Raw genomic sequence first — 21,384 nt, 5'->3', positions numbered from 1 at the left:
TCTCACACTCCGGAGACCTGGGTTCGATTCCCACCGGGCCAATCTTGGAAGTTGCTTTTTATTTATGAAGCGCCTGCCGTGATTTATCGCTCACGGTCAACGCCGCCGACGCCGACACCCGACGCCGACGACACCGGCTTTTCTGCGACACGAGCTCCTTAACGCTATCGCGTTAAAATACAACGCCCCATCGGAGTAGAGGAAGGGGCGCAAGGTATTTAGCTGTTCGGCTGCTTCAGACCGTTCCATATTTTCTCTACTCTTTTCACTGTAAATAAATCCATCCTGCATCCGTAACAATATTGCGCAGCGTAATCGAATTCTATGTGCATTGAATGAGAACGATACCGTTCGTTCAGAAGAAAAAGAAACGATGAAAATATACTTGTAAAAAATCTGCGGATCCCACGCACTGTGGAAATCAATGTAAGCGAAGCTTTGTATGCTCTTTGCTTTGATTGTCGATAATTAGCGGTGATGTTGGAGGCGAATGTGCAATTGCTTCGGCGTTTAGTCCAATACGAGAGTGGTGAGCTGATGTTAAATGTCACCATACGTGCACGATTGCTGCTTGTCTGCGTAGAGCATGGTACACACAGGGAGACAAGTTTGCTTGAGGCGTTGTTTATTGTAAAGACGATCCTGTTCTGCGCGACGCTTCTTTTGAACCTGGGTGTCGCCGACGCTGAGTGCACGCTAGGCAGCCATTTATCTGGTTTACGTGCTCTTTCTGCATACTTTGCCAGCACGCACCTGAGACGCCAGCTCTAAGCGCTCTCTTTAGGCTATAGACGATCGTAATGTTCACTCTATCACAGCCCAGAACTTGCATTTTTGTCGCATTGGAAAGCAAGCGCAGCTCATGCCATGCGCACAAACTGAGAAACGCTGCCGTGGCGGCGCCGGACGGGATGGATGGACGCTATGAGCGTCCCCTTTGAAACGGAGCGGTGGCTGACGTCATAAAGCTCTGGCTATTATACTGCCTAATATCCTACCTAGGTAAAACAAAAAAAAGAAAGGCAAAAGAAACCACACGATGACTTCCGATAACCAAATATTTTGGCCCCCTATTGTAAACCCTGTGTGTACGTCTCCGTTTTTTGTTGTTTCCCTACTTTTATTCCACCAATCTTCCACTAAACTCTTACTAATCACTACTGCAGACATGTTTACTTCCCCTTGCTCTAGATGAGCCCAAGGTCTTCAAGGAGCCCAGTGGTGCCTACATCGAGTGCTGGGCAGACATCTTCACATTCTAATAAAAGACGCTCCATCGTTTCCCTAGCTTTACCGCGGCAAGCACATGCTTCTTCTTCGTTCTTATATCTCACGTTATAGGTGCGAGTTCTAAGGCATCCTGATCTCGCTTCGAAAAGCAATGAGCTTTTCTCGGAGTTATCATAAATTATTGCTTTCCTGATTTCGATTTTTCCTCTTAAGTATTTACTCTTCCTTCCATGAGTAAATACTTATTTCAATACCGTATTTCAAAATACGGTATTTTCAAGGAAAATCTCTCTCAAAAGTTGTAGACAATCGTCACCTAAGCCTTCCCCTTCCAGAATATCCCACAAAATGTAGCGGTCTACGTTGTCAAACGCTCCTACAATGTCTAAACAGGCCACATATAACTGTCTGCTTTCTACCCGCCGCGGTTGCTCAGCGGCTATGGTGTTAGGCTGCTGAGCACGAGGTCGCGGGATCGAATCCCGGCCACGGCGGCCGCATTTCGATGGGGGCGAAATGCGAAAACACCCGTGTACTTAGATTTAGGTGCACGTTAAAGAACCCCAGGTGGTCGAAATTTCCGGAGTCCTCCACTACGGCGTGCCTCATAATCAGAAAGTGGTTTTGGCACGTAAAACCCCATAATTTATTTTATTTTTGTCTGCTTTCTACGTTTTATATTTCAATACACTGAGTAAGAACAAAAAGGTTATCATCCAAGCGCCTACCTGTTCTGAAGCCATTCTGAAGTTCTCCCAAAATGCCATTATTCTCTGCCCATTCTTGCAGCTTTAATTTGATTGCCTGCATTGCTAGCCTGCATATTACTGATGTAATGGTCAATGGTCTATACGACTGAATTCCATCTTTCACCTCCTTACCTTTATAAATTAAACTCATTGTACTTTGTCACCAACTGTCTGGTATTCGTCTATCTTTTATAGTTTTTCCACTGCTTTCACCAGCGCTTCCTTACTTCTTGGTCCTAGTTCATTAATCAGCCTAACGGGAACCTCGTCTAGCCCTGTGGCTGTGCGCTTAGGAATTTTCTCTTCGGCTTTCTTTCAGGTGAAATTTGTCAGCCCCAGCTCTTTTTCCATCTGGTTCTCTTTCATGCTCTCTTTCTTGTTCAAATAAAACCTTGTCATTGCCCTGGAAAGATTCGGCTGGTATTTTTCAGATGTAATTTATTGCCGCTTCTTCTTCCAGTCTGTTTTCATCTTCGTCTAGGATATGTTGTATTGTTGTTCACATTCTGCCCAATAATTTTATGTGGTTCCAAAATATTCTATGCGCGGCCTCCTCTTTCTCACGTTTTTCTGACAACCAACGTTCACTTTCACTTTCTAATTTTGCTTGCACCAGTATTTGAACCATAGACTTTTGCTCCCGGTATATTTCCCATTTACTGACCACTTTATCCTACGGCAACTGCGCCTTCTTTGCCTGCCTGTGTTCTCGGGATGCTTTCTGTCGTTCGGCGGTCGCTTCTCGTATCACCCTGTTTCACGAGCTTTTCGGTTTCGTATTTTGCGTTGCAACGAACACGTTGTTTCTCTTTCCGTATTTCTGTCGTTATTACATATAGCAGCTCACTATATTCCCACTCTTTATTTGGCCATTTGCAAAGTTCTTCCTCGACTCTAGGGGCTGCATTTGTTATTTGTTTAGCGTTCAAATTTGTACTGGCCATTTTGCACTTCTTGCTCTCTTTCCCAGCTACGTATCCCATTTTCAAAATTATGTGCTTATGGTCCCACCCTTTACTGCTATACCCTTCCTCTTCAATGACCATTTCACTCAACTTATTATGACTTCCTTCTGTCACCAGACAGTAATAAATGGTCGATTGTCGGTTTCCCGCTTCACGCGTCATCTGCCCTTCGCACTTAGGCCCTGTATTCACGATAACAAGGTTACGTTTCTCACACAGATCTAGCATTGACTTCCCGTTGTTGTGCATATAGCCGTCTAAAAGGAGGGGAGGAAAGAGAAAAGCAGAAGGCAGGGAGCTTAGCCAAAATAAGTATAGCCATCTAGATCATGTATGTGGGCATTCATGTCACCTATTAGGATAATTTCGGGATGCACGGAGGTGAGCGCTATCTGCTGGCGTTGCAAAAAAGCGCGCGCGGGCGATAGCACAAATGCAGCAGCGCCTCGGAAAGTCGAAAGACGAGGCAAAGAAAGCTTCGCCTTAAGATATTACTGGCATGCAACAATTACCGAAGGGAAGCAGTGCAGTTAACACTAAGGACACAAACGGCGGCGCGTGTTATTCCAGTGAGAAAGAAAGCAATGGCAGCACGAAACTAAATGTTCGCTACAGAAATCCATACACTAAGATGCAGTGGACGCGGAAGGTATGGGCAGGACAGCTTACCGGACGACCGCTGCATTTCTCTTGTGTGTGTACTTTAGAGAAGGTTTACTTATGAATAAGTAAATAAATAAATAAATAAATAAATAAATAAATAAATAAATAAATAAATAAATACAGACCATCTCCTCGCTTTGTTTATCGAATAGCTAAGTGTGTGGGGGTTATTCATTAGAAGAACGTTGCTCACTGCCTGTATATATATGTTTAGCGAAACATGCACATACTTGATAGAAGTTTAGGAAGTAAACAGTAATGCCGTTCGCTGGCAATAAATGGTAAGCAAACATTTTCGTCCTCACCTTTCTAATGTCGAGGTTTTCCCCATTGTCTTCCAAGCCTTTCCCATACTCCTCTGCTGTAGAACAGATAAGCAGACCTATAATGGCTGCAAACAGTGTCCAGAATACCTTGAAAAGGAGTGCTGCCATTTCAAGACAAGGGTGAGGGACGGCAATGTGTGCTGGAGCTCTGAGCTGGGCGAATTTAAACAGTTTCTCGCGATTGAGTAAGCCGTTCAAATATATTCATTTGAATGTATGAATGCGTTTTTTATGAGCGAGATTTAAAGGTTACTTTTGGAGTGCCAGTTTTTTTTGACCTTTTAAGTACGTTGATCTGATGGTCGTTATTTCTCGGAAATGCAGATTTAAGCTGACAGTGTGCATAAGATTTTCTTGTAAATTTCAAATGCGTCATTCGAAGTGGGAGCAAGATATACATGCCTACAATGAGAAAACTAGAATAAAACCTGAAAACAAAAAGAGATATCGATCAAGCCTGATCCGCGAAAGTACCACGCACACTTCTGTATGCAAGTTTTCTTCGGCAATTAGTACATGTTCGCGTGGAACATGAGTCTATGATGCTGCATCTTGGATACAATGGCTGTATTCGAAATGGGCGTATGAATGTAAATCGATTTAGCGCGAGAGTACTAATTGGGTTCAGCAACCTTGATTTTCGCTTTTTTTGTGATGCAGGCCCCAGATAGCCCAAAAAAATAAACTACAACAAGAAAGTTGCAATACTGGAATTGGTAGAGCAATGGATGCAAACATGTATCCGAGGGAAGTGCAATATGACCAGCAGCAAATTCGAACAGCGCTACATATATAAACATTCGCGGGTAATGTCATTCCTTGCTTCTCATTAGGAATTGAACCTAACCAGTGCAAGAGAGCATTTAGAAAATATTTGAAATTTGCAGTACGTATTATTGTCTGAACATGTACGTTCCCGAAAAAAAAAAGCTCGCAATTCAAAAATACCAGAATTTTACAGCTGCAGCCATGACGGAAACTTTAATCTGTGCTTAGGTTATTTCAGAAAAAATACAACTTAACATAATGCACTGCTGCGCATCTTGGTTCTAGAAAACTGCGAGCTCATGTCGAGGCTTTCTTCCGAAGAAATTTGACATCAGAAGTCTTCATTTTAATGAGTGAGGGGCATATAGTTAAAATATGCGAGTGACGCGTTCCAACATCTCTTCTTAAATAAATCATCTACTACGTGTAGAGCGCGTCCGCATATTTGTAAACAAATGCCGCACTCTCAGTGATGTCGCTGACGTCAGAGCTGCCTTGCCATTCTTGTCACCGACGAAAGAAAGTATCTCGCTAGCAATTAGACTGAAATATCAAAAGGAAGCTGGTGCTAGCAATTAGGCAGAAATATTAGTGAAATGACCTTGCCTCAGTCCTGCGAATACCAGCCCCTTTTGTGCCGTCTGCTGACCTTTAAAGTCCGACTTCTGCGCCAGGATACTACAGAAGTTCAAAATGGCGTACTAATAGCCTGCTTTCAGCACTACTTCCAATTGCTGGGGGAAGCTTCTGTATTTTGAAAGCAATTGACTCATTAATTTATCGTAAAAATTCGTTGAGAATGAATATTATAACTCGAAGATTTAAGCATTTTCTTGAAACTGTGCCAGTCCGAACAAATGCGCCGGTATTAGAGTAGGTTTAGCATCAGTTTTGTTTTCACGGCGTGAAAAGCCTAAACAGTGGGATGGTATTGAAGCTGCCATAACTAAGCCTCAATTTCAGGACCACGAAAATGCGCTTCAACATACAGGACTAAATATGTGCTGGTCGCCTGCAGGCATGCTATCATGGTTTTCTTTTAAGCAGTTAGGACGAGACTACGCGCGAAGAAAAGCCCGTTAATGGGCGGTGTTTTGTGCAGCTTGGTGGCGTCTCTAGCTGTTGTATTCCACGATAAATGAAAAACGTGCTATCTGAGCAGTTTGAGGGTTCGCACTGCCTACCTGCACCCAGTCATGGGTGACCGTGTTTCCATCGCATCACCATGGTACTGCTTTCATTTTTCACTACATTTAACATCCTTCATCCTATTTTTCTTGCACGAAAGAACAGAAATCGGAATCCGTGATTAGTGTCTAATTTGGTCCCTCGTAAAAGACATAAGGAATTTGACAACGGTGGGCGTTGGGCCTAGATAATAGGGCATAGTAACAGGTATCAGGCGCTTTAAATCCAAGAACGGAGAAATATGACACCATGGCAGTGCTAACTTCCAATAAATAGTTAAGTTAAACCGAGCCACGCATGCATAGATTGTTGACGTCCCCTCATAACAAATGGCATGCACAGGGATGCAGTAGTTTTTTTTTCGCTTAGTATTTGACACTATACAAACAGTCGCTTTGTCGAAGCGCGCGCTAGGACGCATATAAGATTGAATATTATTTCCTCCAAGTAAAAAAGAGACGGAGTGCTGACTCAGACAGGGCCCAAACTTGCCAATTGCCCTGCTTCAATTACTGTTCCTGAAAGTTCTCCTTCGTGTGTCAAAAAACCCGAGTCTTGTTACAAAAATTACGGCAGAAGTCATCTCATCATGATGACTGTCGACGGTAATGCGAATCGCAATCGAACAATGTAGTGACAGAACGTATTTCAGAAGTAGCGTGTATTTAACACTTTATTATTATTATTATTATTATTTGTTTTGAACACATATACACATATACACAGGAATTAGGAAAGGGAAAGCGAGGAGCAGGCTGGCAACTGCCACCGGAAGGGTCACAACGCCTGCCTACTCTTCTAAAGGGAGATGACAGCAACACAGAAATAGAAGGTAGGAAGGAGGGGAGGAAAAAGGAAAGAGGAAAGGAGAGCTGCTTCTGCTATGTACCACATACTCTGATGTCATTCCACTTTGCTATGAGACTCGCTTGCCAAAGTCACTGGTGCCTATGGCGGCATGATGAGCACTTTATGATGCCGATGCAGTGACGGTGGGATGAGGAAAAAGGAATGATATTGTGGAATGACAATGGCGGTATAGAGACGGCACGACTACAATGAGATGTCGACTCTTAAGTTATGACGATGCTGAAACGACTACAGCGTGAGGACGACGACATGAAGACAATGAGATGATGAGGACTGTGCGACGATGATGGCTTAGGGATAACAGTATGAAGGCAACCGGATGAAGAAGCTGGAATGGCGACGATGGCACGACCTGGGCCGCATGATGACAACGGTGTGGGGATGGCCTCTCTCTGAGGATTACTCAACGACGATGATGGCGTCGCAACAGCGGCACAGTCACGATTCAACGGCGACAGCATGATTGCAATGGAATGCTGCACAATAAATGGCATCGATGGATCGATCAACGTGTCATAACGACGACGGGATGACGAGAATGGGATGACGTCACTAAAGTGATGAAGGGGGTGAAACGACACCATGACGACGAAGGCATGAGGACGATGGCATGACGCCGACTGTGTGACTACGATGACCCCCGACGCTGGCACGAGGAGAGTCGAGCGCCGAAGTCACAGCGACGACGCTGTAATGACTGCGACTTAATCAAGACGACGGTATGAAAGCGAGTGCATGACGACGACTGTGGGACGACGACTCAAAGAAGATGATGGCGGGATAACGCGCTAAGGACAATGCGATAACAACGAATACACAATGACAATGGCGTAACAATTACACATGACCATAATGCTGTCACGGCAATGGCGTGACAAAGATGGCGTGACGAGAGTCGGCTGATGAAGCTGGTGGGACGATGACACTACGACGACGGCGTGATGACCGTGGTCTGACAACTGATGCACCACAGCGAGAGTCTCACAATGACGGCATGACAAGGGCGGCATAATCATGATTGAATGACGACCACATGATTACAACATAATGACGGAGAAAGCTTAACCTCGATGGAACGACGATTGTGGTATGACTACGATGACATGGCGACAATTGGATGACGGCACTGCAGTGGCGGAAATAAAATGACGACGTGAAGACGTCTGCGTGACGACTATGACAAGAGGACTAAATCATCAAGGGGGTCTGGTGACAAAGCTGGAATAACGACGATGGAATGACCATGACGACACAAGTTATTATAATGACGACCCAAGTAATTAGGCAACTTTGGCCACTGAGTCGGACTAGAAGGCGTGAGGATAACAGCATGCCGATACTCAGGCCAGGGATCTTAAATGACGAATGAACGACCACGACGGCAGCGCGATGGCGGTGTGGCAAGGAACGCATGATCACTGTATGACGAAGACGACATTACCAGAGTCGGATCACAAGGCTGGAATGACGAGTTTGCAACGATGACGACCCCACGACTAGTAGCCCAAGCTATTAGCCAACTTAGGCAACTGGGTCGGGATAAAGGGCTTGACAGTGACGACATGATGTCCGTAATATTACGAAGGTGGAATGAAGACCTGGAATCAATCAATCAATCAATCAATCAATCAATCAATCAATCAATCAATCAATCAATCAATCAATCAATCAATCAATCAATCAATCAATCAATCAATATAAGCAATGAAGCAATCGATCAACTAACTTACCAATTAATTAGGTAATCATTAACTAATTATTTACTTTATTAATTATTTACGTAATTATTTGAATAATAAATGACTTCATTGCCTAATTATTCACACCTAAATAATTATTGATTTAATAATAATTTAAACTTTATTTATTAGCTAATTAATGATTAATTAATTAATTATTAATCGATCGATTAGTTGACTTGTTATCTGTCTAATTAGTTGACTTAATTAATTCATCTTGTGGACATAAATACAATGTGTAGGTATGTCCACGAGGCGTGGCAAAAGGAAACACGTATGTTTCCTGACAAGGCCTTCGCCTCGATAGTACACATCAGACATCATTTTGACTAATTCAAACACAGTGTGCACTGATATCATACCAAATAAGTAGAACAAAACACGGGTATTATAATACATAAGGAACGCAAGCAAATGTAGACTTGACATGAATATAATGAAGTCAATAAGACACAAAGAGTAACAATTCATAAAAGATAGTGCAATACGTTGCGTCGCTATGTAGATATGAATATATGGGATGAAATTGCAAACACAAGTCAAGATATGCACTACATACAACGATGAAATTCATTACTCATTACACATAGGTCAAGCACCAATTAAAATAAAGTAGGATCGGGTAATTTTAGCAATAATAATTTTATTTTTCTTTTGTATTGCCAGATAGTTTTAATGTTGAGAGCGGGATCAATGACACAAGGATGTTTGTTAGAAAGGGATATTATTTGATTATGTATTGCTTTGGTACCATAGTTGGTCCGGGGTCTATGTCCAACTAAAATATTCGTACGTAAATTATATACTACATCCCACTTTAAATATTTTTTGAAGAAAAGTGTGTAGTTATTCTTGATTCGACAATAAACAATAATTCCTAGGTAGAAATTATTATGGTCGGCGTAAGGTAATATTTTTAGAGTATGGAATATACAGCTGTCTGGTAAATACATTGAAAAGCATACTAAACGCATAGCTCTTTTTTTGGAGTGCGAAGAGCCGGTCCGGGTCAGTCTCATTGCATAATCCCCAAACTAAATGACAGTACCAAAGATGTGAAGGAATTAGTGAAAAATATAATTGTTTGTTCAAACGCTTCGGTATAAGATGTTGCAGCCGGTACATCAAGCCTATGGACTTAGATACCTCAAACGTACATGGTTGACATGGTCGGACCGGCTTGAATCTGATTTGAAGCAAACCCCTAGGAATCGACAGCCATTTGTTAACATGATTTCAGAATTCTTTATGCGTAACTTGACATTATGGTGTATGAGTTTATTCTTCGGAGCGAAAATTATATATTTTGTTTTGTTTACATTAGGTGCTATTTCATTATTATTCAGACATACATATAACTAGCAAAGCCAGGCATTAGCTCGTGATTCCAGCAAGCCAAGGTCAGGTATGGAAAAGAAAACATTTGTATCGTCTGCATAAATAACGATATCTGGGGTTAAAGGTATATTTACAATATCATTTATGCAGGCAATAAAGACCAAAGGACCAACAATTGATTGTTGAGGAACACCATATGTTATATTGCCGGTCTCAGACTGAGATTCGTGAAGTTGTGCGTACTGTTTTCTTCCTCTCAATTTTCTATAAGCTTGCTGGACAGTCCATGAATTCCGTATAGTTCTAAATTTTTAAATCGTATGTCATGTTTACTGGAATCAAACGTTTTGCGGGAATCAATAAAATACCAATAGTATACAGCTTCTTTTCAAAGTTTGAAAGTATGTTAACCCTAATATTTATTTGAGCTGTTTCAGTTCATTCGCCCATTTGGCATCCGTACTGCTGTTTACGAATTACTTTTTTATCCTTTAAAAAGCAGTTATGTTAATCGTATCCTCATACCAGCACATTTGTCATCATAGACCAAGAAATGAAATTTCGTATGCCTCACAAGCTCAAAAGAAGCCACCCGAGCATGGTGCACCGGATTCGCCTTGGTGCCACATTCACCAATCGTTATAGACATATCATAGGTGCCAGTGACACTAGCCCAAACTGTGAATGCTGTGAGGTGCCAGAAACACTTGAACATATATTTTGTGTGTGTCCCACGTACGCGCAAGAACGACAGCAACTTGTCTCTTCCATTTCAAATATCCATGCGACACAGCTATCAGACGAGCTTCTTTTAGGTCCTTGGCCTAATGGAAACAGCGCAGCCCTGGTAAGAAGAGCCGCTATAGCTTTTCTCCAAGCCACCGGGCTGGACGCACGGCTTTAGTGATGTCACAACTCTGTGAATTTGTATATACGCATCTCTTCCTTATACAATCATCATTCATCAGCCCTTTCCCTCCCCGTCCCTTTTCCCCAGTGTAGAGTAGCAGGCCAGAGCAAGTTATAGCTCAGGCCGACCTCTTTGCCTTTCTGTAAATAAATGTCTCTCTCTCTCTCTTTTGTCATCATAGCATAGCTTCGGTAGCATGTTTTCTTTTTAAATTCTTGCGTTTCTTGAACGCACATTATTAAGAGATGATATTGAGGCCATGAAATAAAAAATATAGAAGCTTCCCACAGCAGTTAGTAGGTGCACTCATATCGTAGTGGCACTGAAAGCTGGTCATTAGTATGCTGTACTAAACTTCAACAGTAGCATGGTACAGCGGTCAGACTTTGGTGGTAAGCATATGCTATAGAAGGAGATGGTGTTCGCTGAACTGAGGCAAGCTAATCTCACTTTCAAAGAATATTTCAGCCTGATTCCTAGCAGTAGTTTTCTGCTTAGCTCCAGCACGACATTTTCTTTCGCCGGCTACAAGAATAGCTAGACAGCGCTGACGTCAACGGCATAACAAATCACTTCGAGAGTGTCTTATTGTTGATTAAATTTCCGCGGCGTGCTATAACAGCCTGCGGATGATTTGTTTCAGAACAAGTGGTAAAACTCGAGACTTGAACATGTCAAGTGTAGGCCCCTGTTGCACTACGAGAGCAATGCACTTGTTGAAAGCCAGACCTCGGCTTTCGATATTCTTCGAAGGAAGGCCTCCTCGGAATTTCCTACATTCATGATTCTCCGCAGTACAAAATGTACAGTCGTATTTTCAGAAATACCCCAAGCGCAAACACATTTTCTTGAACATTGAAGCTGTCGAATTCGGGCATGTCCTGTTTACGGCTTTATTTTTTTTGCGTAATAAAATACATCCTGAAAGTATCATGCCCTGCACGTTTCATTTAGCTGGTGACCGTTTCTCGTGGATTTGCTGTCTCTCAATTTATGGTATAAATTAATGAGTAGCATTAGGCATGAATAAAAAAAAAGAAAACTGCCATTAAAAGCGACAGCACACGTCAACTTTTTCTTCCAATTAGTCTTGGGTTCGGGCTCTGATTATGCACACTTCACAATGTGTATTTCATTATTGGGCACAATTTTGTTTTCCTAATCACACACGTGATATACACGTGATGACATTTTTAAGGGGAGAACGACGTACGTGGTTTATACTCAAGCAATTACATCTACCAATCACGTCTGTTCTGACAGCGGTCTTTAACCCGCTCAGACACTGCATGAGTGTTTCTGCGAAAAAGATTAGTTCACCACTCAGACTTCTGCAAAGCCTACTTGAGGTACATTCTACGTTTCCAGAGAATATGTATACACTAATTGAGGCTAATGTATTATTATAGGATTATATCGCTATAAGCTTGTGCACACATTAGATAACTAGTCGACCATTACAGTTACAGCATGGGTGCCAAGGGCAGGGAAGCGCAGTCGTGAATGGCCGAAAATTAGATAGAGTGATGAAATTAAGAAATTTGTAGGCGCAAGTTGGTATCAGCAAGCGCGACAGGGGGGTTTCGAAATCGCAAGGAGAGACCTTTGTCCTGCAGTGGACATAAAAAAATCATGCAGCTGCTGCTGATGACGATATCAAGAGGATATTCGACAGTTTCTAAAGTCAAGAAACATGCTCTTCAGGATGTTATTTCAACGGCCTTTAGGAACCCTTCAAGGACGTCGAGAAAAAAGAAGTTTGCATGTTTGTGCTCTATGAAACTTTGTCGCATATTCTTTCAACTAGCACATAGCTGGCATGCGGTATACATAGCTGGCATACATAGCGGGCATGCAAGCATTGGCTGCACCTTTCCTGGTAAGAAGGTACGGGAGGTTCCACTCCACACTTTCTTACTCTTTCTCTCTATCTCCTCCTTGCACTCTTTCTCTTTTTATCCCCGTTAACACTTCCGCCGTTTCTATGCGTTTCTATGCGTAACTCCCTGCGTTTCTATGCATCCTTTGCTGTCTCTCTCTCTCTCTCTCTCTCCATTGCAGCAGTTTTTCTCTAACCTACGCATCCCGTCCACCCGTCATATTCAACCTCTATTGCTACTGCAATCGAAAACATCGCTGATGTCTTTTTTTTTATTGAAATGAAAATAAAAGAAAGAGACGTAGTCACCTGATGTGGTGACGGCTACTCCTTTTTCTCATAGCGGATACAAAACCATGTAGGAAAATGAAAAGAAATCACTTAATACGGTCAGAGATGCACGCAAAATCCCATACGTCCATGAGAGTAACAGTATAAAATTCAGATGCAAGTTGCACCACAATGAGTTCGTAAACAAAGTCACAAACACACACAAACGGCCCTGATGTAGACTTCGATGAGCATATAAAAAGATGAGGAATTACAGTTTTAAAATAATTCTCGCGCAAAAAATTGTATAACACATAATATACAAGCACTAATAACTACAAATAATAGAAGATTACAGTAACATGGTGTGATCATTCAGTGCAATACCAAGTATTTGTTAAGGATGCCTGTTTCTTCATAAAAACGTTCAAGTGCATTCAATGCTTTTGGCTGTGCTATTTTCGATGACAACGGGCCCAGCAATTTTGCGAGTGAGAATGGCCGGTGAGGCTCAAGGGAGTGTAGCTCTTGTTCTAGCTGCCGTCTTTGCATCTTGCATATGGTGCATTCGAGGAGTAGATGGCGAACATCCTCATCGTCTTGGCCACAGGAGCAAGTCGGGAAAGGAACCCGTTTGATACGATATAGGAAATGTTTGGTATATGCTGTCCCAAGGCGCAGTCGATGAATTAGTGTCTCGGTACTTTTAGAAACCCTTGCATCCAGCTGGTATTTGAGTTGAGCGTCCACTTCATAGAGGATTGATTCCTTAGTGTTTTCATTAAACCGTGTCGACATAGACAAGTATTTCTTTAGTACTCTCAATATACGTTTTGTGTGCATTGGTAACAAAGGGATGACTTGAATTTTTGCACCTTTATGGGCCGATTTTGCCAGTGAGTCCGCTAGTTCGTTGCTGCTATACCAGCATGGCCCGGGATCCACTGTATTATCACTTCACGTTTCCTTTCATCAGCCTGAGGTAAACTGTTCAGTACTGAGTACGTTATTCGTGCGTGTGGTTGGCTGTCATCAATATATTCAAGATATGCTAAAGCCGATAAGGAGTCCGTGCAAATTACCCACTTTGTGGGTGTCTCATATCTTTTGATAAAATGAGTGGCTTGGAGAATTGCCACTAATTCCGCTCTTGTTGGTGACGACGTATGCCCTACTCGACAAGCGTACCTACGGCCTGATAGCATAGAGTCTTGGCGTTGCCTGCAAGGTTGGGTAGCTTCATGTCGGTTTCTCCGCCGCGCATATAAACCCAACTGACCACGTGATCGAGAGCGGCGCGGGGAAAGAGTCGCCCAACTCTAGCTCTTTGCGGGAGCCTATAGCGTTCTATCGGAAGGGCATAGCACCGCACTCTGTACAGCTGTGACGGGTGCTTGGGCGCTTGTAAAACTATTCCGCTTTGATTTTATTCCAAACTCACAACGTCAAATTGATGTCACCGTCGACACATGCCTGTGGATGTGTTTAGATATAGATATCTTTCAGTATTTTTACATACCGCTCGTCTACATCCTGATTCCGTATGGCCTCCATAACTGCAGAAGTTTCGACAGAATCAAACGCTTTCTCGTAGTCAATCAAAGCTATATATAAGAGTTGGTTATATTCCGCACATTTCTCTATCACCTGATTTATAGTGTGAATATGGTCGATGGTTGAGTAGCCTTTACGGAATCCTGCCTGGTCCTTTGCTTGACATAAGTCTATGGTGTTCCTGATTCTATTTGCGATAACCTTAGTAAATAGTTTGTAGGCAACTGACAGTAAGCTGATCGGTCTATAATTTTTCAAGTCTTTGGCGTCCCCTTCCTTATGGCCCCAGCATTAGTATAACTTATTTCGGTAGTTTTGGGGCATGCTCGCCGCACCTTGCTTTGTGACGAAAAGCACCTTGGCCGTGTGACGCAGTTTCGCGTGTACTGATTCTTACCGGGACAAGTTCTGGCGCTATCTCTGACCCCGGACATTATTGTAGCTAATTTCGTTACTTCTCGGGGTACTTTTCAGGCACAGTGGCCGCGCTCGGCGTCATGGCGAAGTTGGTGAAAAGCAGCTCGGCTGTGTGCCGCAGTTAGTTTCGCGTGTGCTGAATCTTACTGGGACAAGTTCGTGAGGCATTATCTGACCCCAAAAGATATTGTAATTGATTTCGTTATTTCTTGCGATACTTTTGAGACATGCTTGCCACGCTTGGGATTGCGAAGCTGTTAGCAAAAAAGCAAGCCGGCCGTGGTGACAGCTTTCCGTGTACTGAATTTTAGTGGGAGAAGCAGCGGGGGGAAGCTCCCCTGTTCCGATGGTAGAGTTAATTGGCGCTATCTATGAAGAAGGCGAACCCGTAAATCCGTTTCCCTTGCATCGCCTCGTAGATCACCGCGCACACGCGTGCCGATCCAGGTGGCCGATCCCTCCCCTCCCCCCTCCACTCCTCTCCCCTCGCCCTTCCTCGTAACTCCCTCACCTTCGACTGTCACCGCGCGCGCGCGGTGCGGCGCCAGTTTAACCCGCTGCTTCATGTTTCATGTTTCGTTATCTGCTGTTATCGGGAAGCGTGCGCTGCTGTGCGTTGACCGGCGTGGGTAGTCGCGTCAGTTTCCTGGTCCTCCGTAGCTGTGTGCACGTTTTACGCGATGTTTCACCCGTTTCACGACTCGTACCGCCCGTGCATCGTGCAGTGGTGCACGAGTACCCCCAAAAACAAGCCCTGGAAGGTTGTTCCGAGTGCCTAAAGGCAACAGGTGAGCACGCAGGCCCAAGGAAATCGGAAGGCGCATGTACACGAACACAGCCCTGTCCACGTGTGTGTTCCATGAGCCTTCGGACGTCCGGACGTCGTTGAGCCCTGATTGTGCTACACTTCCCCCTTGCCGGTAGAGAAAGCTGACAAATAGATGTCCCTCCTCATTGTCACCTGGTCTATGTCTTGTGTTTTTCTGTGCCAAGCCTCATTCTGCAACTTCAGTAACTTGCCCAGCTTTGCATACCGCCCTCAGTGCTTTTTCTGTGTGTGACGTTCTACAAACGTACTAACAGCTGAAAAGTTCATGTTTGTGTATTATCTAAGTAATCGCCGATAGGAAAACCGGCGTAACAACCTACATGTGTAGGCATGATACGCTTTTTCCTCTGGAAAGCATGAGCATTGCAAATGTCCTACATGCAGATTTTGCATTTCGTGTTTATTATACAAAGGAGTGCCCAGCAGGTACGGCTTAGTGCATTATGTGACGTTATTTTATTGCTAAGCATTGCATTCGGGGCGAAAGAAAAGTCGTGTTGTTGGCTTATTTTACCTGGTATTTGATTGAGGAATAGGCCTTTCTGCGAATGTTTTCTATCCCGTACAAAAATGACTGTTGATTAACCATTGATATATTGTTGGGGAATTGTTGAAACAACGGACTTCAACAAATTCTCAAGACCAATTCAGTTCACTCATCTCTTGCACAATAATATTACCGTTGAGTGTTCTCAATAAACAATTTATTGGGTAATTTGGGTTGATTTTTCTAGTTGTTTTTTGTTGTGTAGCAGTTGAGTCCAGTACACAATGATTAGGACTCGCATATGAAGACATTTCAAAAATATATTGCGAAGCGTTCCAACCTCATAACTGTCACTTTGCGGCAGGTAGGGTCTTCTTTCGCATCACTATTAAAAGAAAATAATGTGTGAACGATGGGGTGGAATCAAACGTCGGCCGTCGAGCCCGGTACTCTAACCAACAGGCTACGAGCGCGCGCATACTCCTCTCATTCGAAAGCCAGTAAGCTCTGAAATGCTTGACGTGTGCGCCGCGTGCCACTTCCTCGTGCTGTCGCTACAGCTGGCGCTTTGAAGCGCCTATCTCCGGGACCGCCCCACTTTCATAGCCGTTTTCTCTACGTAAAAACTGCAACGTTAGACTAGATTCATGACCGCCCAAGTTCATAATGATTTATTTCTTCGCCGGTGTACAAATGCCATCGTCGATTTAACATACACGAGATGACATAGCCATTGGTACGATCCAAAATGAGCACGTTTCGGGGGGGGCAGAAGAATGCGGAATTCACTTGCAAACACGGTGACTACGCGCATGTGGAGTTCCCCAAAAGTAGACATGGCGGCAGCGCGGCCGGCGATAAGACAGGTGCGGACACGCAACAACGCTACCTTGGAGCATCGGACGTGCTCTGGGAAGCGTAGGATGCAAGCGCGCACACGCTACAAACATACACGTGCGAGGTCTTCGAATTTCCTGCGACGTACCCTCTATCCGTAAACCAAATATAGCTTCTTTTATCCAATGTCCGTGGTACCAGAGATCAAAGAACCAACGCGGTTTGAGATCGCAACGCGCAGCCGCTATAACCATTGACTTCAAAGAGCTTCGGATTCAGCAACAGCCGCAACAGTATCACAGCTAATCGCTGTATCTGCGGCTACTCCCGATTCTCGCCTTGCAAGAAGCACGCGATTTATTTGAGCCTCGCCTAACTGTCGTCCTCTCATCTCACAAGCCTGCAGGTCTCGTATGTTCAGTTAAATTACGTGGTTTACCGTTCCGGGCGAAAGTACTCCGACGCTGAAGCGCTATCCCGATCGCCGCTTCCCCCGAAGGCCAGTCACGACTCCTCCTTCGAGTGAACATTATCCTCTCTGGACGTTGACACTATCGCAGCTGCACAGCGTAATGATCCCTGGACTGCATCTCTGCTCGACCTTCTCTCGGATACGTACAAAGTTCCGGCGTCACGTACGCTTCGGCGCCAAGTTCCTCATTTTGCGATTAGAGACCAGCTACTATATCGACGCAACTATGCTCCAGAGGGACGCACTTGGTTTCTCGTAATTCCGAGAATCTTGCGATCAGAGCTCTGCTCTTCGTTCCACGTCGACCCTCAGTGTGGCCCCGCGGGAGTCTTCAAGACCTACGAAAGACTTCGACACCGCTATTACTGGCGGGGAATGTACAATTTCGTTCGGAAGTTCGTTCGATCTTGTCATGAGTACCAATGCCGCAAAGTGCCACCGCACAACTCGGCCGGTGAACTCGAGCCTTTACAATTCCCACCCCGACCCTTTCATCGCGGGGGCATAGATCTCTACGGGCCACTTCCGATGACTCCTACCGGCAACAGGTGGATAATAGTCGCGGTAGACCACTTAGCCCGTTATGCGGAGACTGCTGCTCTACCAAATGCTACAGCGCAGGAGGTCGCCAATTTCATACTTCGCAGTTTTCTCCTTCGTCATGGAGGTCCGCGTGAACAATTAAGTGAGAGGCCGCGCCTTCTCATCTGATTTCATTGAACAACTGCTTGCTGAATGCGCTATTGTTCATCGTAAAATCACTGCTTATCACCCAGACTAAAGGTACCACGGAACGCTTTAATCGAACTCTTGTTGACATGCTCGCCATCTATGTCTCACCTGATCACTCTAATTGGGACCTAGTTCTTCCGTTTTTCACCTACGCCTACAACACCGCGACTCAGGCCACTACCGGATTCTCTCCCTTATACCTTCTTTACGGCCATCATCCGTGGCACACAACTGGCACCATTCTGCTCTACCAGCCAGACCCATTCGGATGCCTGCCGATCTCGGAAGCTGCCAGACACGCCGAGGAATGGCGCCAGCTGGCCCGCCAATTCACCTCGGACGACCAGAACCGTCAAAAAGCCGTTCACGATGCCCAGAACTCGCCTCCCACTTTTCTCCGGGGTGCTCTCGTCTGGTTGTTAGTGCCACACCGCACGCCTGGGCTCGCTTCAACACTCTTTCCGAAGTACGACGGCCATACCGCGTTCTCCAGCGAACGTCACCCGCTAATTACCTGGTTGAGCCGCTAACGCTGCCGTCCGACATGCGACGTCGTAACAGTGAAGGCGTTCACGTTCAGCGATTAAGCCGTATTACCATTCTACCGTCATTCCAGAAAACTAAGTCGCCAGGATGGCTCCTTTATTTCCGTGTGGCCATTGTAAGGAAGATCACGAATGTGCGCACAGAGTCAGCAGCATCGGCAGCATCAAGAGCGCAGCAGAGGCTCGAGCTCGGGAACTGCTCGGTGCATCTTAGAGCCGGCGGTCGCTACGAACCCCAATAAATATCCTTTCTAATACTGTCTGTGGTAGGAAACATATGTTGTCCTTGAGCTGCGTTATTTGACACAATTGTGAATTATATATAATTAGACGAATGTAACTTCGTAATTTATTTCACAGCATATTGCAATTTACGAATTGTACCCGATGATTCAGCAAATAGTATCTACTTGAAATGAATATCCAGAATCACACTATTTTATAGATATTTCCCAAATGTGTGGGACGAAATGCATACGCATTCCGGTTATTTTGTTCTTCATTGCCTAAAAAAGGTTTTGTTTGAAGTGGAACACGGCATCTTTATGGCGAGCTTCATGGCACGTGTCTCCGAACTTTAGAAATGCAGGAAACTCGAAGTGGATACGCCCTGCATGTTCACCAGTTACAACCCATGAATTTACGTGTGCCATGAATTAAATTATTAGGTAGGTGATCAGTAATTTCTCCATAATTATTGCAATGTGTATTTCGGTTTCATGTTTTAGTATTGTCCTCCTCTGTAAAGTTTAGTGAATTACGAGTATAATTACGTTAACTGCTATAGGCGAATATTACCATTTGTGCGCGAGGAAAAGTTGATCCCGTAAAATCACGGATATTTCATGTGATGCACAGAACGAAATACTCCGTTTCACATTTGTTGCTAGGTGCCCGGTGCCATGCTCAGAAAGTGCAACGCCTTCTGCCCTATGATACAGCAGTGACGAAATACCTGGGTAAACAAGGGGAAGACGGGAGAGAACGAGGTGAAAGCAGGATCCAACATTTTGACAAGTGGAGTTGTCTTCTTCAAGGCGAGAAGACAAATGCTTGGTTAGTGGGATAAAACCTGTGTTTCATTTGCCTGCTCCTTCTGACTCAGAAAATCATTGTTATATATTCCGACTAAATTCAGTACAAGGGTTTGCTATGGTGCTCTCTGCTACTGTGGGCGCAATGCTTCATTACTCTAATTCACAGGGTAGGAAACAGCAGCATACAAACTCTACAAGTCAAATTCCACTTTATTTTTGAACAGTAATTCTTTCCATAGCACATCAATCTAAAAGGAGTAATGACGCCACATTGTGCATACAGGATGTGCTTCTACACGCTTGAAATACATTCGCAGCAATTTTTTAGTAAGTCTAAGCAAATAGGGGGCCCTCTACACTGTCTTTTCCGGATCGAAACAGACTAGCCTATTGTGAAGTGGGGAATCATAAATCAGCAGGTTGAAAAAAACCGACTAATCCAATCACTCAAGACGCAGGTCTGGTTGTTTCACTCAGTCGACAAATGTGTCGTTTATGGAACGGTACCCAGATGATTCTTGAGCAAGGCAAAGCATTTCGCCGAACATCCATTTCCTTGGTTACGGATACAGTTTGCAGCGTAAATGTATGGTGTGAAACTACCCTATAAACGCACACAGAACGCGGAGTGAACAGGACTATCAAGTTGACACCTTATTCCAATAGCTTCTCCTGGCCATCTTTAAACACAGCTAATTACTGAAGCAAGTGCTCTAAGATCGCCTCGTGGACTGCTCCGGCCTCGTGGACTGCTCCGGCCTCGTGGACTGCTCCGGCCTCGTGGACTGCTCCGGCCTCGTGGACTGCTCCGGCCTCGTGGACTGCTCCGGCCTCGTGGACTGCTCCGGCCTCGTGGACTGCTCCGGCCTCGTGGACTGCTCCGGCCTCGTGGACTGCTCCGGCCTCGTGGACTGCTCCGGCCTCGTGGACTGCTCCGGCCTCGTGGACTGCTCCGGCCTCGTGGACTGCTCCGGCCTCGTGGACTGCTCCGGCCTCGTGGACTGCTCCGGCCTCGTGGACTGCTCCGGCCTCGTGGACTGCTCCGGCCTCGTGGACTGCTCCGGCCTCGTGGACTGCTCCGGCCTCGTGGACTGCTCCGGCCTCGTGGACTGCTCCGGCCTCGTGGACTGCTCCGGCCTCGTGGACTGCTCCGGCCTCGTGGACTGCTCCGGCCTCGTGGACTGCTCCGGCCTCGTGGACTGCTCCGGCCTCGTGGACTGCTCCGGCCTCGTGGACTGCTCCGGCCTCGTGGACTGCTCCGGCCTCGTGGACTGCTCCGGCCTCGTGGACTGCTCCGGCCTCGTGGACTGCTCCGGCCTCGTGGACTGCTCCGGCCTCGTGGACTGCTCCGGCCTCGTGGACTACTCCGGCCTCGTGGACTGCTCCGGCCTCGTGGACTGCTCCGGCCTCGTGGACTACTCCGGCCTCGTGGACTACTCCGGCCTCGTGGACTACTCCGGCCTCGTGGACTACTCCGGCCTCGTGGACTACTCCGGCCTCGTTAATACCAGCTGCAATTCCTCGAACTGCACGCTCATCGCCAGCTTCCATTAGAACCACATTATTCCTAGCTGCGTTA

General features: G+C 45.1%; 1 protein-coding gene across 1 annotated transcript; it reads left to right on the top strand.

Annotated features, from left to right (window-relative positions):
* The first annotated feature begins 13,392 nt into the window (after positions 1–13,392).
* LOC139050335 (uncharacterized protein SPEM3-like) lies at positions 13,393–21,359 on the top strand. The gene is made up of 3 exons (XM_070526569.1): positions 13,393–13,399; positions 15,592–15,654; positions 20,524–21,359. Exons 1-3 carry the CDS (start codon positions 13,393–13,395, stop codon positions 21,357–21,359), a joined length of 906 nt encoding a protein of 301 aa, XP_070382670.1.
* The last annotated feature ends 25 nt before the right edge of the window (positions 21,360–21,384 follow it).

The sequence above is a fragment of the Dermacentor albipictus genome, chromosome 10, assembly GCF_038994185.2.
Source record: "Dermacentor albipictus isolate Rhodes 1998 colony chromosome 10, USDA_Dalb.pri_finalv2, whole genome shotgun sequence".
NCBI lineage: Eukaryota > Metazoa > Arthropoda > Arachnida > Ixodida > Ixodidae > Dermacentor > Dermacentor albipictus.
The sequence above is the reverse complement of the archived record's forward strand: the minus strand, read 5'-3'. Positions and strand labels throughout refer to the sequence as shown.